Source organism: Xiphophorus couchianus, chromosome 21 (genome assembly GCF_001444195.1).
Source record: "Xiphophorus couchianus chromosome 21, X_couchianus-1.0, whole genome shotgun sequence".
In the NCBI taxonomy this organism is placed as follows: domain Eukaryota; kingdom Metazoa; phylum Chordata; class Actinopteri; order Cyprinodontiformes; family Poeciliidae; genus Xiphophorus; species Xiphophorus couchianus.
The window spans coordinates 309,762-326,283 of record NC_040248.1 but is presented as its reverse complement, the minus strand read 5'-3'; the positions used below and the strand labels follow the sequence as shown (position 1 = coordinate 326,283).

Below are 16,522 nucleotides of genomic sequence, written 5' to 3'. Positions count from 1 at the left end.
TTTAATAAAACAAACTTGATTTGAATCATGATGTGCTGCAGTATACATCATGACCAGCAGGTGGCGGTAGAGACGCAGCAGGAAGAGTTTTATTCTCGTGGTTACAGAAGAAGTGGAGGCCAGAATAAAAAGTTTTTCTCCTTTGTGTCAGAATTTACTGAGTTATGAATCCAGTTTCTTCTTTTTATTCCAGTTCTGCTCCTGGTTTAAAAATCTGCTTAAAGGAACCGGAAGCATGTTTACTAACATGATCTGGTCTAGTTTGAAAAGAACTGGTCCTCATATGAGAACGTTCTGTCTGGCTACCGGATACTTCCATTCAGAGCCGGAGACCCGCGCAGTGACGCACAGCAGCCAGCAGGGGGCAGCAGCCGCTCCGGTTCCGCTTCACAAACACCGAAAAGTTCATCAGAACTCTGATTGATCCGGAACGTCTGACCCGGTATGACGTCATGACACTAGAACCCGGCCAACACCGATGTAACAGATTCTAACACAGCTTTCATCAAACCAGATAAAAACATGAAACCCGGACCAGAACCGGGCCGAACCAATGAGACCTTGGTTCTGCTGACAGAGGCCGAACCGGAGGAAATGGTTCTGATAAACTTTATGGAGATAATAACATGGGGTTCTAGAGGTTCCAGGTCCAAACGAAACCGCAGCAGAACCTCAAAGTTCCCACAAATATTCAACAAATGATGAAATCAATAAATGTTCAAAGTTTTAACCGGAAGCAACAAAATAATTAAAAACCTGGAGCCCCCCCCCCCACTCTCTCTCTCTCTCTCAGTGTCTCTCGACCCCCGTGACGTCACTAGCTCATCGGTACACCCTCTCGGCGTCTCGCGCTCTCCGTCTGTCTGTCTCGAGCGCAGAAACCAGCCGGAGGATCAAAGAGCCGAACTCACCTGTCTGAACGCTCACCTGGCCGCGCGCCGCAGTCCCTCCGTGTGCGCGTGAGCGCGTGTTGGAGCGCGAGGGAAGTCCAGAACCCCTGAGGAAGAGGAGGAGGAGGAAGAGGAGGAGGAGGCTCGGAGTTCTCCGGAGTTTTCCCAGATCATGGAGCGGACTGGAAGTTTCCCGCTGCCCGCGGTTCTCCTCCTGGTTCTGCTGGGAGTTCGGGGAGCGCGAGCGGACACCTTCCAAGGTAAGAGGACGATTCGGTTCGGTTCGGTTCGGCCCCTGGTGGGGGCCGGGGAGTCTGCGGAGGGAACAGAGGAGCTCTGAGTGTTGGCATCCAAGTTTCCAGCTGGAAAATCTCCTCCTCTTCCTCCACTCTGCCCGTCGGTTCGGTTCGGAGGTTCTGGAAACTCAGCGGCCCTCAGAACATCCTGCAGTCTTTGTTTCCTCTTCCAGTTCGGTTCGTGTCTCAGAAGCAGCCCAGCAAGAACCGCCAGGTTGGAACAGAGAGGGATCTTCCGGTTCTGGTTCCGGTTCTGGTGACATTTCCCTCCTCCTCAGCAGAACTTTGGAGAGAACAGGTTTTATTCCTTAAATCAGAATTCATTGATCATCAATCAGAACCAGAACCAGATGAGCTGTTGGTCGTGTTTGATCAGTAGAACCCAGTAGAACCAGGTTCTGAGCTGAGAGCTATTTATCCATCAGAACCGACTTCTCCGGTTGAAATTCCTGCTCTCTAATACATGGATCAGAACCATCTGATGGATCAGAACCGTCTGGTTGAGTTCGGGTCTTCCTGTTCTGCTGCATTGATCTAATTTTATTTTTGGTTCTGGTTTCCTGATTTGGGTCAGGTCTGGTCCGGGTCAGGTTCGGGTCTGGTCTGGTACCAGTCCGGGTCAGATGGGAACGTTTCCATGACGAAATACAAAGAGGAGGAACTCTGGGCTCTGAGCATTTATTAATATTAATAATAATAAATGATGATGACTCTTCCACATCTCAGCCAATCACAGCTCTGGATCTGTTGGGGGAGGAAGAGGGGGGGTCAGATCCCATCAGGCTCCTGATGATGATGATGATGATTGTGAAGGCTCTACAGCAGTGATGAAGAATCTCGATTCTTCTGGAACGGACCAGGAGCTGGACGCCTTGAACCATCCTTGAACTGGTTCCATGTATCTACTGTGGGTCAAGGCCGGTTCTGATGACCCAACATGGTGTCATGAAATGTAGCGGTTAGCTAAAAGAAGCTAGCTCTGCTCGCTAGCTCGTTCTCCAGACGTTAAACCTAAAAACAATAAAGTTACAGGAATCAGAACATTTCATCCACAAAGAGCAGAACCGGTTCTAACGACGCACTGGACTTGATTTAGACCGCTTGTCCCTAGTGACACGGAGACAACCGACGGCCTGGACTGGTTTAAACTGGTTTTAAACTGGTTTTAGACTAGTTTTAGGCTGGTTTTAAACTGGTTATAGACTGGTTTTAGACTGGTTTTGAACTGGTTATAGACCGGGTTTAGACTGGTTTTGAACTGGTTTTAGACTGGTTTTAAACTGGCCATAGACTGGCTTTAGACTGGTTTTGAACTGGTTTTAGACTGGTTTTAAACTGGCCATAGACTGGCTTTAGACTGGTTTTAAACTGGTTTTAAACTGGTTTTAAACTGGTTTTAGACTAGTTTTAGGCTGGTTTTAAACTGGTTATAGACTGGCTTTAGACTGGTTTTAAACTGGTTTTAGACTGGCTTTAGACTGGTTTTAAACTGGTTTTAGACTGGTTTTAAACTGGTTATAGACCGGTTTTAGACTGGTTTTGAACTGGTTTTAGACTGGTTTTAAACTGGCCATAGACTGGCTTTAGACTGGTTTTGAACTGGTTTTAGACTAGTCAGACCTGGCTCTGAAAAAATATCAATGTCATGATGCATCACATTTTCGTTTTAGAAGGATTTCTTTTTAAAAATAATTTTCCCTACCAAATCTGGGCTTCTGTAGTTCAGGTTGAAGTGAACCATCTTGTCTTCAGCCCACCCAGGGTCGGCCATCTTGTCTTCACCTTGTATTTAGTTGAAATTTGTTTCCCAGAAGGGAGGGTTGAAATAAAAACTGGTTATGGAACTGAACACACACACTGAACACACACACACACACATTGAACACACACACTGAACACACACTGATGACCCGCTGTGTCCAGGTTCAGAACTGTCGCTGATTCAGAACTTTACCTTTTCCTCTGAGTGTGTTTTACAGGCGGCGTGTACGTGTGTGTGTGTTGCAGTGTGAGTTGGCGTGTGTGTGTGTGTGTGTGTGTTGCAGTATGAGTTACTGTGTGTGTGTTGGTGTTGTGTTCAGGTGCAGTCAGTTCTTTGTTCTGTCTCGTCAGGGTTTTAATGAAGCTCACAGATTAACACACTATCCTCAGGTGTGTGTGTGTGTGTGTGTGTGTGTGTGTGTGTGTGTGTGTGTGTGGGTTCTCTGTGAGGCAATTATCTCTATTCAGAACTCTTTTCAGCTGGAGAACCTTCTGGACCGAACCGGAAAACACATGAGGAACACATGGTCTGGTGGTTTGAACTTCAGAACCACTTGGTTCGGCTCAATGATCCGGTTTGCTTGACCGCAACACAGCTGAATGAGTTCAATTCTTCTTTTACCAGAACCCAACAGAACTTCTGCTGGCCGTCTCATGGCCTCACTTGGTTCTGGAGGCAGGAGTCCGACCGGGCCTGGGTCGGTCCGATCCTTAGCTAAAAATATTGCAGCACTGTAGCTAAAATGTGTAAGCTAGCATTTCTTTAGTTTGTTTTCATTTTTGGCTCAGAAAATAATGAAGCTAATGCAATAAAACTAATAGCAAACAGGCTAACTGCTAACACTGCTTTAGCAGCGTAACCGCTAGCTGCTCCAGCATGTAACCGCTAGCTGCTTTAGCAGCGTAACCACTAGCTGCTCCAGCATGTAACCGCTAGCTGCTTTAGCAGCGTAACCGCTAGCTGCTCCAGCATGTAACCGCTAGCTGCTTTAGCAGTGTAACCGCTAGCTGCTCCAGTATGTAACCGCTAGCTGCTTTAGCAGCATAACCGCTAGCTGCTCCAGCATGTAACCGCTAGCTGCTTTAGCAGCATAACCGCTAACTGCTCCAGCATGTAACCGCTAGCTGCTTTAGCAGCGTAACCGCTAGCTGCTCCAGCATGTAACCGCTAACTGCTCCAGCATGTAACCGCTAGCTGCTCCAGCATGTAACCGCTAACTGCTCCAGCATGTAACCGCTAGCTGCTTTAGCAGCGTAACCGCTAGCTGCTCCAGCATGTAACCGCTAGCTGCTTTAGCAGCGTAACCGCTAACTGCTCCAGCATGTAACCGCTAGCTGCTCCAGCATGTAACCGCTAGCTGCTCCAGCATGTAACCGCTAGCTGCTTTAGCAGTGTAACCGCTAGCTGCTCCAGCATGTAACCGCTAGCTGCTTTAGCAGTGTAACCGCTAGCTGCTCCAGCATGTAACCGCTAGCTGCTCCAGCATGTAACCGCTAGCTGCTTTAGCAGTGTAACCGCTAGCTGCTCCAGCATGTAACCGCTAGCTGCTTTAGCAGCATAACCGCTAACTGCTCCAGCATGTAACCACTAGCTGCTTTAGCAGCGTAACCGCTAGCTGCTCCAGCATGTAACCGCTAGCTGCTTTAGCAGCGTAACCGCTAACTGCTCCAGCATGTAACCGCTAACTGCTCCAGCATGTAACCGCTAGCTGCTTTAGCAGCGTAACCGCTAGCTGCTCTAACATGTAACCGCTAGCTGCTTTAGCAGCGTAACCGCTAACTGCTCCAGCATGTAACCGCTAACTGCTCCAGCATGTAACCGCTAGCTGCTTTAGCAGCGTAACCGCTAACTGCTCCAGCATGTAACCGCTAACTGCTCCAGCATGTAACCGCTAGCTGCTTTAGCAGCGTAACCGCTAGCTGCTCCAGCATGTAACCGCTAGCTGCTTTAGCAGCGTAACCGCTAACTGCTCCAGCATGTAACCGCTAACTGCTCCAGCATGTAACCGCTAGCTGCTTTAGCAGCGTAACCGCTAGCTGCTCCAGCATGTAACCGCTAGCTGCTTTAGCAGCGTAACCGCTAACTGCTCCAGCATGTAACCGCTAACTGCTCCAGCATGTAACCGCTAGCTGCTTTAGCAGCGTAACCGCTAGCTGCTCCAGCATGTAACCGCTAGCTGCTTTAGCAGCGTAACCGCTAACTGCTCCAGCATGTAACCGCTAACTGCTCCAGCATGTAACCGCTAGCTGCTTTAGCAGCGTAACCGCTAACTGCTCCAGCATGTAACCGCTAACTGCTCCAGCATGTAACCGCTAGCTGCTTTAGCAGCGTAACCGCTAGCTGCTCCAGCATGTAACCGCTAGCTGCTCCAGCATGTAACCGCTAGCTGCTTTAGCAGTGTAACCGCTAGCTGCTCCAGTATGTAACCGCTAGCTGCTCCAGTATGTAACCGCTAGCTGCTTTAGCAGCATAACCGCTAGCTGCTCCAGCATGTAACCGCTAGCTGCTTTAGCAGCATAACCGCTAACTGCTCCAGCATGTAACCGCTAGCTGCTTTAGCAGCGTAACCGCTAGCTGCTCCAGCATGTAACCGCTAACTGCTCCAGCATGTAACCGCTAGCTGCTCCAGCATGTAACCGCTAACTGCTCCAGCATGTAACCGCTAGCTGCTTTAGCAGCGTAACCGCTAGCTGCTCCAGCATGTAACCGCTAGCTGCTTTAGCAGCGTAACCGCTAACTGCTCCAGCATGTAACCGCTAGCTGCTCCAGCATGTAACCGCTAGCTGCTCCAGCATGTAACCGCTAGCTGCTTTAGCAGTGTAACCGCTTGCTGCTCCAGCATGTAACCGCTAGCTGCTTTAGCAGCATAACCGCTATCTGCTCCAGCATGTAACCGCTAGCTGCTTTAGCAGCATAACCGCTAACTGCTCCAGCATGTAACCACTAGCTGCTTTAGCAGCGTAACCGCTAGCTGCTCCAGCATGTAACCGCTAGCTGCTTTAGCAGCGTAACCGCTAACTGCTCCAGCATGTAACCGCTAACTGCTCCAGCATGTAACCGCTAGCTGCTTTAGCAGCGTAACCGCTAGCTGCTCCAGCATGTAACCGCTAGCTGCTTTAGCAGCGTAACCGCTAACTGCTCCAGCATGTAACCGCTAACTGCTCCAGCATGTAACCGCTAGCTGCTTTAGCAGCGTAACCGCTAACTGCTCCAGCATGTAACCGCTAACTGCTCCAGCATGTAACCGCTAGCTGCTTTAGCAGCGTAACCGCTAGCTGCTCCAGCATGTAACCGCTAGCTGCTTTAGCAGCGTAACCGCTAACTGCTCCAGCATGTAACCGCTAACTGCTCCAGCATGTAACCGCTAGCTGCTTTAGCAGCGTAACCGCTAGCTGCTCCAGCATGTAACCGCTAGCTGCTTTAGCAGCGTAACCGCTAACTGCTCCAGCAGCAGGTTAGTCTTTATTTTATTGCTCCAGATTGGAGGCGCTCGCTGTAAATCACATTAAAAATCAGTGAACAGAACCGGCAGGAGGAACCAGAACCACCAGAACCTCTTCAGCTCTGGACCTCAGTGTAACCCATAAAGCCATGGTTCTGGTTCTGTGGTTGATCTGCTGCTGAGTAAACCCCAACCGAGGAAGTCCAGGTGCCGGTACCGACTCACTGTGGGCCGGTACTGACCCGGCCCGCCTAATGTCAGGAGCTGTCCTGGTGACTCACCTTGGTGGGTCATGTGATCGTTACCGTGACAACAGAGGAGCTCCTGATGCTTCTCAGATTAACCAAATTATTCCTGCAACAGGAGATTAAGTCAGCATGTCTTCCCCAGATTAACACACACAGTAACACACACACACAGTGACACACACACACACAGTAACACACACACACAGTAACACACACACACACACACACAGTGACACACACACACACACACAGTAACACACAGTAACACACACACACAGTAACACACACACACACAGTGACACACACACACACACACAGTAACACACACACACAGTAACACACACACACACACACACAGTAACACACACACACACAGTGACACACACACAGCTGCAGAGGGTCTAATCCTGTCCAGAGATGTCAGTGTGTGATTAGTGTTTGGGTCCAAATCCCTGATCACAGTCAGGATTATTGTTGGAGACAATGCTGAGAGTGTGTTTCTGTGTGTGTTTGCGTGGGTGTGTGTGTGTCCACACCCCCTGCTGCTGTGTCGTATTGGACCCGGTTCTGGTGTGTGAGGAATGGATTCTTGCCGGTCTCTCGGGTCAGCAGCACCGGGTTCTGTTCTGGACCCGGTTACCTGAACTGGACCTCTTCTTCAGAAACCTGGATGACGGGGTTTGGTTCTGGTCGGGCTCAGGCCAGTTTCTATCTGTCAGAAGCGGGTCGTGTCCAGAACCTGCTGGGTTTCTGGCGGCAGCAAAGCCAGCGCGGTGCCTTCGCTGCCTGCGGGTCCGTCTGAGCGCGCTCGGTAACCTCTGAGTCGAGACGTCTTTGAGTTTCTGGGTCACGGCGAGCCGGGCGGAACCGACCCGCTTAGCGATCGTCTGCAAGTGTGTCAGAGCGTAACCATGGCAACCGGGACCCCTGGGACCGGCCCGGGTTAAGAGAGGCTAACGACTCCCTGAGACGCCAGACCGACTTCCTGGTTCTGATGGACCGGCCCAGTTTCTCTCTCTTAGCAGCAGGTGACCTTCTCAGGTCAAAGGTCAGGAAGGAGAGCAGCAGGACTTCTCTGGTTGGTTCCTGCAGAGGTTCTGGTGCGGTTCTGTTCGGGTTCTGGACCCACAGCAGGTCTGTTGTCCTCTGGTGGACATGTTGGCTAATGATGACTCTCCTCCTCCGGTTCTGGTCCACTCCCCCCGAACAAGGAGAAACCTCTAGCAGAACCAGAACCACATGAGGTTTTCAGGAGAACCAGAAGGTTCTGCTCAAGAACCGGTCCGTTCCATTGGAGAGGTGGACGCAGAACGTCCTCTTCCTCCTCCTCTTCCTCGCCTGGAGGCGCTGCAGCCAGAGTGAGGAGGAGGAAGAAAGAGGAAGAGGAGGGTCAGATAATCAGTGTGTATGTTACAGGGTAATTATTAGTAATTAGCATATTATTCTAATACCGTCATGCAGACAGCCTCGAGTGCAGCCGGATAACACACACACCCTCACACACACACACACACACACACACACACACACCCTCACACACACCCTCACACACACACACACACACACCCTCACACACACACACACCCTCACACACACACTCACACACACACACACACCCACACACCCTCACACACACACACACACACACACACACACCCTCACACACACTCACATACACACACACACACCCTCACACACACACACACACACACACACACACGCGCACAGCCAGAGGCAGCAGGCTGAGTTCTGCATAATTCATGTTTGGCCGCAGGCGAGTTAGCTTGGTGTGCTAACCCTGATGCTGGTTCTGTTCCTGCTGGAGATCACAGTTTAAACACACACACACACACCCTCACACACACTCACACACACACAGTTCCAGAGCACATTTTACTTCTCTAAGACTGACGGAGCGTTCAGGGTTCTGTTTAGACAGTCCGGTTTGGACCTCGGTCCTTCAGTTTGTCTCCAGCAGAACTCCTTCCAGCCGGACCTGACTGGACGTCTCCTGTCCTCTAGTCTCCTGTCCCTGTGTGTGTTGGACGGCTTCTGTCATCATCACGTCTTGTCCAATCAGATGTCAGGACCCAGGGTGTTAGCTAGCAGCTAACTAGCCACATTAGCTGAGCCTGGTTCCACCCAGATAATTGGGCTCAGCAGGTCAGGAGCTGACTGAGCAGCTTCCAGACTCCAGGGTTCTGCTTGTTCTTGAATAACCGACCAGAACCTTTGCAGCTCCGTCTGAACCGATTCTCTGGAGCTCTGCAGGCAGTTAGTTTGGATCAGAACCAGCTGACAATAAGAAAGTATCGCTTGGTTTCAACCAACAGTACCAAAAGAACCAGGTTCTTCTTTTTTATCATTTTGGTTTGGATGGACGGATGGACGAGTGTTTTGAGTGTCCTAGTCAAAGCGAGGCGGTCCGGGTTTCTGTCTGTGGCGTTTCTGCTGCTGGAGGTTTTGTTGTTTTTGACTCCATGTTGGATCCAGTTGAGTTCAGCGCTGCTAGCTGCCTCCTGTTTCCTGTTTCCTGTTTCCTGTTCCTTCATTTCCTGTCCGCTCTGATCCAAGCTGGGATTGTTTTCTGGCCCAAAGCTTCGCCTCAGCCCGAGGCGTTTTCCTCCCTCGGTTTCAGCCGGCGCATCGGGACGCCGACCCAGTTCTGGGACACACGTCTGTTTCTTTCTTCAGGTTTAAATTTCATCTTGAAGATCATAATCTGGATTATTTTAATCTGAACCTTTCTAATCTCTCTTTTATTCTCGTCCAGCTGTCCTCTAATTAAAGTCTGCTCTGTTTGGCCCGATGAAGCGTTTTCACCCGGACCGGCTCCAGCAGAACCTGTTGACCAGACCCGGTTCTGCTGGGGAAGGCGGGTTGGCGCCTACAGAACCTGATTCTAGAGGAGAGGTTCTGAAGCCCAGCGCATCATTAACATTCAGCTGGTGATCCAACGCTGGCGACCGCAGAACAACAGGCTCTGTGTGTGTGTGTGTGTGTGTGTGTTCTGATGTCAGACCCAAACAAACTGGACCGTCTTCATTTACAATGATTAAATCAGAGGATCTGATAGACGAGCTGCTGGATTAGTTTGGTTCTGGTCGGTTCTGATTGAAACATTGAAACAGATCAGCTCTTCGGGTCGGACCTCGGACCGGGTCACTGACTCTGAAGGACTTGAAGTCCTAGGGCAGCCTTTAGAACTGAAGTGAAGAAGTGTTCTGGATTAAACGAGATGGTTTCCTGAGGTGGACCGGTACCAGCCGACTGTTAGAACCTGAGACCCGACTGAGTTTAACTTTGCTGGATTATAGAACAGCTGGAGACACTTTAAAACATAAATGGGTCAATTTCCTGATGAGATCATCATGTGACCCTGTCATCTCAGAGACAGAGACACGTGATCCGGTCCGATACATCCTGACCGTAGCTTAGCTTCAGTCCGTAGCTCAGATTACAGACCGCTACTCTGGGTTTGTACTGGTGGATCAAATTTCCTTTTTTAATCAAAGGGAAGCGTTTTAAAGTGTTTCCTGGTTTCAATGAAGCTACCTTTGGAAGGGATCCAATGTTAACCCTGAGCTACGGTTAACCCTGAGCTACGGTTAACCCTGAGCTACGGTTAACCCTAGCTCAGCTCAGGGTTAACCGTAGCTCATGAAGGGGATGTAGAGGAATCTTGTTTGAGACTTTTTGGGGGCTGTACTTTGGGCCATCGACAGGCTTTAGTGGTTCTGTAAGTCCAAAGCAGGAGCCGCCAGCGGTAGAGCAGGCTACCATCCCACCTGAAACATCGAACCTGAAACGGCGAGAGTCTGGACAGCAGCAGCTGGGTGGGTGGGTGGGATTCCTCTGCCGGGTGGGCGGAGTCGTCTGTGCCGCCAGGGTCCAGTGAGAGGTCCAGGCGTGGCGTCTGTGTTTGAGCTCCAAGGCTTTATTGGAGCCGTGAAGCTGCTGGCGGAGAGCAGAGCCAGCAGGCAGGAAGATAAAGAACCTTCCAGTTACAGGAAGTAAACACAGCCTAGAAAAAGTCACGCTGCGCCTGAGCGCCAGGTCCAGCCGCCTGGGCCTGCTGATGTTGTCTCCATGGCAACATCAGCAGGCCCATAGCGGCCCCGCCCCCCTCCCAAAGGTCGCAGGTCACGACCCCTCCTCGGGTTTCGACACATGCTTTCATCAGGATCGGTGCAGCGAGGTTTCTGTAACCATGGCAACAGCACCAACAACACCAGAACCTCCCAGTCCAAAGGGAAACAGAATCAGACCAGAACCAGGATCAGGACAATGAACCACAGAACCCTTCAGCAGAGCTCTGGAGAACAAACTGGGTCCAAACCCAGAAGGTCGGGTCAGAACTGGTCTGGTTCCAAAGAACCCGATGGTCTGGCTACAGATCAGAACCACCAAACATTTCAGCGACCCGCTGGGAGCATCAGCTGGACCTCCTTCCCAGGAACGCCTTCTGGGAGCCGCAGCCAGGAACGTCGGTTCCCCCGGGTCGGTTCCCCCGGGTCGGTTCCCCCGGGTCGGTTCCCCCCAGCCTGGGTTATTGATCAGCAGCTGAAGGAGGCCGGCTGATCAATAACCGCTTGTTTTGATTAATTACGGCCTTGCTTCGTCACACACACATTCAGACGGGTGTGTGTGTGTGTGTGTGTGTGTGTGTGTGTGTGTGTGTGTGTCCTGCCAACACACTCAGGCAGGAATGTGCTGCGGATCCCTGGAGGCGTTTCTGTCTCATTTCTTGCCGAGGTGATGAGAGAAACGGATCATGACCTCTGACCTTTCCACTCCTCCAGCCTTCCATTGACAACAGGCAGGTACCACTGGGTTGGGCCCAGTTTACAGAATCCCAGACCAGGTTCTGGTCCTGGTCCTGGTCCTGGTCCTCATCAGTAGTAATCTCTGCAGGCAGCAATGAAGAGAACCAGAAGGCCCGGTCCGGTCCGGTCCGGTCCTGGGAGCAGATCGGTGATCAGGGTGAACATCGGCTGATCCATCATCAGATCCAGATATGGATGATGATCATTTATTTCAGTCGTTTCACCAACTAAACATAATAATAAAGATTTTGATGTTTCTAAATGTCTGGATACCAAATATTCAAACTCAAATATTTATTAAAATCTGCATGATGAAGTTTAACTTATATAATCATATTCCTTTTCCAGTCATTAATTCATAACATACATAGTCTTCCTGTTTCCAGTACCCTTTCCAAAAACAATGAAAATAATAATAACTATGAAACATTTAAATAACATTTGAAGCTACAAACTAAAACTACTGAGAGAAACCAAAATACAGAGATGGATGAAAACAGAAGCATAAATGATGGGATGTTGACAAACCAGATACATTTCAGAGGGATTAACTGAGATTAGCTTAAGCTAATGGACACCTGGTATATATTCCAATAAAATAATATTTTATTACTTTAACTAAATTAGAAATAAATCACCTTTTGTAGAACTGATACGTAATCTATAAGTGCTGCAGCGATCAATAACTCTAACTTGGAAAACAATGAAAGAATTTAAATGAACGTCAAGAACTGAATGTTTTTCTGTTCCGACATTTTATATCTAAACGCCGTTAGCATCAGCAGTTAGCATCAGTAGTGATTATTTCTGAGTTTTCAACAAGCATCAGGCAGCTTCCTCCTCCCCATCAGAGGCTAGCATCATCACCTAGCATCAGCATATAGCATCAGCAGCTAGCATCATCAGCTAGCATCAGCATATGGCATCATCAGCTAGAATCTGCAGCTAGCATCATCAGCTAGCATCAGCATATGGCATCATCAGCTAGCATCTGCAGCTAGCATCATCAGCTAGCATCAGCATATAGCATCAGCAGCTAGCATCTTTGGGAACCTGCAAGTTCCTTCTGCAGAATTCTGAACAAACCAGGTTGGCGGTTTATTCCTCCGTCCAGAGGATTCATTCATTCAGCAACATCGTTTTACAACTTTAGTTACATCTGAGGAAAAACCCACATGCTGCTTCTCAGGCTGCGAAGGTTAAAGGTCATGACCCTGAACCTGTGTGACTGCTTGGAAGGGTTTCCTCTCTGGAAACAAAATGGCTGCCAGACTGACGTTGGCCAAACTGCAGCTAGACTTCTGGGACGAAGTCCACTGGACAGACAGAGGAGATGGAGCAGAACCATCTGCAGCGGAACCACATGATCCACATGTACCAGCGGTACCAGCAGAACCAGTAGAACCAGCGGTACCAGCAGAACCAGCAAAACCAGCGGTACCAGCAGAACGAGTGGTACCAGCAGAACCAGTAGAACCAGCGGTACCAGCAGAACCAGCAAAACCAGCGGTACCAGCAGAACGAGTGGTACCAGCCTCTGTCCCAACTGGAGCAGCTCGTTGGGTTGACAGTTATATTTAGCTTCATGTCATCAAGTCCAGATTCATCTTTGCTGTTCAGCAACTCAGAGGCTCAGATTAGTTTCTGTTTTCCTGAGGCAGCGCTGGGATGTGTGTGTGTGTGTGTGTGTGTGTGTGGGTGTGTGTGGGTGTGTTCAGTTTGCTATATAGATGCAAATTCATAGAAGCAGATTAAACAGATTGTGTCTGGTATCTGTTGACGAGCTAACACTGCCCAGCGGGATGATCCTGTGTGTGTGTGTGTGTGTGTGGGTGTGCGTGTGTGTGTGTGTGTGTGTGTGTGTGTGTGTGTGTGTGTGCGTGCGTGTGTGTGTGTGTGTGTGTGTGCTTAATGCGCCTTCTGTTACAAAGGAAGAAAATGAGCCTTCCAGCTATTTAATGTCAAGGCTTTCAGATGACGGCCACACACACCCGCAGTCATTACATTGAAGAGGCTGACGAGGCGTCAGAGCCACACACACACACACACACACACACACACACACACACACACACACCACCTCAGAGTGGGTGTGTGTGGCAGCATGAATGGAGGGATTTAGACGTCTTTGAGTCGGGAGGAAGGAGGAGGCTTCCATCTATTATGAGTGTGTGAGGAGCCGGCAGCGAGCATGCTGGGAAATGGTAATGAACTGGAACCGTCTCCCTCTGAAGAACGACATGTTTACAAGCTGCTGCGTCTGCCGAGCGCGAAGGCAGCGCGAAGGCAGCGCAGGGGCCCGACTGGACCACAGAAACGGCCTCTTCGGCCTACATCTGATTCCAGTTGGAGAATCCAGAACCCCAAACTGGATTGGGGTTCTGGAGTTCTGTGGTTAGGGTCAGGGTTGCCCATTCAACTGGGAACACCTAGTTCCCAGTTGAATGGGCAACTCAGATTCTGGGGTCTTGAGGGTCAACAGCAGCTCCGGAACAGACCGGTACAACCTAAACGGGCCTCACATGGTTGGTTCTGATCCGTGTGTTGTTGCTACGGCGATGCTGGTTCAGGTAGCCGTTCCGACCTCCACTCCGTCCACCTTCGGGTGCAGGAAGACTCTCCACCGCCCCGCCTGCTGGTGGTCAGACGGCCCAGCAGGCGGCCCCGGTGCAAACTGCCCAGTAACTGAACTGGAACCGGTTCTGTTCTCCATCCAGTGTTGAACCAGTTCATCCTGAAGAACTTGTTCTAATTTGAGTTGATTCTGAATTCATGCTCAGAGTCTGAACTGTTTGTCCTCCCTGTGAGCTCTGAGGCCTGCAGCGGGAACAAGATTACTCTGTCCTAGTCAAAGTAAAATCGAAAGAACACTAGCTCAGTAACACACATGGACAAAATTGTTGGCGCCCTCTCTGAGGTGGTCACTGGAACAACTTGAAAGTGACAGAAGTGATGATGAGTTGAAGGTGAGGCAGACAGCAGATCCAGTCACCTTGGAGGGAAACGCCTCAAACTGTTGCATCATGGCTTCAGTCCCAGCAGAACGACTTCATGCTGAGATGAAGAAGTGACACCAGAACCTCCGTCTTTCAGCTCCTGTTTGATTTTATGTCTCGCATTTTGTGGTTTAAATGAAATTTACTTCATTACCTCAACATGAACTGTGAGTTTAGCTCAGATCTTTGGGGCTGATGTTTCCTAGACATCAGAACTCGTGTTCTGATGGAGCCAGAACCAACCTGTGGTTGGGTTGGGTTCGGATTCACAGCGGATCAGAACCATGACTGAGATCTTTCTGGTTCTCCTTCAGCATGCCTGGCCGGTCAGGGCCCAGACTGCACTCTGGTCCAATCCAAGGAGGACGACTTTGACTGGGAGCAGGGCGACACCAGAGGGCGGCCCAACAGCAACCCATGGATCCCTGCAGGTACGTTCTGGTGGGTCCAGGTGGAGTTCCTCAGGGAGCCCGTCTCAGGCTTTGTTTCTTAACTTGTGGTTTTGTTTCTTAACTGAAGCAGATCTGTGCAGTGTGGAGCTTTTTTCTCCTGTAACTCGGTGGTGTCCAGAGTCCCAGTTTATGTCTCAGTTCCCTCCCTGGTTCAGCACACCTGAGTCCAATGAAGGTTCATTAGCAGAACCTCTGCAGAACTTTGAGTTGCTGAAGAGGCATTTGGACCATCTGAATCAGCTGGGATGGAGCAGAGACATCTAACCCGGACCAGGAGCCTCATGCATAACAGAGAGCGACCTTTCACAATAAAACTTGGCGTACGGAAAAATGTAGAAACGTGCGGCACAAAATAATGTTATGCATAAATCCATGTGCAGCAGGAGGCCGCGCAGCTTTCCTTTATTAATCCTGGTTTACAGGAAGCTGATCAGCTGCTGCTCCGCCTGTCTGTCGCCTCCATAAACATCTTAATGTAAATCAGTATAAATACCAGGAAGTCTGCCGCCAGGTGGAGCAGTAACCATGGCAACGTCATTGTTTGTAGCAGAATAAATATTTATAATAATAATAATGATATATATTTTTAAAAGGTGCTTTCAGGGAACATAATGTAACCTCACAATAATAAAATAATACATTTTAAAGAAGGAAAAAAATCCAAATAATAAAAACTATAAAATAAAGAGATTCTGTAAATGCCTGTTAGAACATCAAAGCGTTCAGCAGAGATTTAAAGACTCAGAGTCACTGAGAGGAAAATGGACGTTTATTATGAATTTACAGAGTCCAGATGATTTCTGGCTCCACTGGAGGACGGCTGCAGCTGGACCAGTACCGGTACCTGCTTTAAGTTCTGCTCAGAGCTCCAGGATGATCAGTCTGGATGAATCTAAACACCAATAAACCATCAGATCAATCTGATCTCTGATCAATGGCTCCATGTTCTCCATCAGAGCCAAAGCTCCTCAGGTAGCAGCTCACCTGGATGCAGCTACTGATATACCTGGGATTGTCTCCACACCTGATCACCTGATCAATAATCAAACTGTCTGGAGTTAATCTGCTGATCCAACCAGGTTTCATTTTTACTGAGAATAAATGACCCATAGATTCATTCAGACGAAGCGTTACATTATGAGACACAAACTGAGGAAAATTATTATTTACATTCTAGTGAAGTTTTATTTTCTTTATTGTGTGTGTGTGTGTGTGTGTGTTAGCTTATTGTCTGAGGATAAATGTGGTTCAGGTTCATCGTTTAAACACTAAAATATTAAAATCATGAAAATCATCAGGTTTGATGCTTTTTGGTCTAAATAACTGAATCAGATTTCAGAGGATTTTGTGAGTTTTGACTCTTTATAGTTTATTATTGTTCACAGATAAAGTTTATATACACTGCTCAAAAAATAAAGAACACTTAAACAACACAATATAACTCCAAGTAAATCAAACTTCTGTGAAATCAAACTGTCCACTTAGGAAGCAACACTGATTGACAATCAATTTCACCTGCTGTTGTGCAAATGGAGACAACAGGTGGAAATTATTGGCAATTAGCAAGACACACTCAATAAAGGAGTGGTTCTGCAGTTGGGACCACAGAC

General features: G+C 49.1%; 1 protein-coding gene across 6 annotated transcripts in view; it reads left to right on the top strand.

The window, feature by feature from the left end:
- The first annotated feature begins 800 nt into the window (after positions 1–800).
- LOC114136594 (receptor-type tyrosine-protein phosphatase mu-like) overlaps positions 801–16,522 on the top strand; it is a 91,201-nt gene continuing 75,479 nt past the window's right edge. For 3 of the 6 annotated variants that reach the window (XM_028004652.1, XM_028004648.1, XM_028004647.1), the window contains exons 1-2: positions 801–1,150; positions 14,775–14,891. In XM_028004652.1, coding sequence (XP_027860453.1) covers positions 1,063–1,150; positions 14,775–14,891 — 205 coding nt within the window. In that variant the 5' untranslated portion in view covers positions 801–1,062. The remainder of the gene's footprint in view (positions 1,151–14,774; positions 14,892–16,522) is intronic. The other 3 variants (XM_028004650.1, XM_028004651.1, XM_028004649.1) reach the window with 1 other exon arrangement.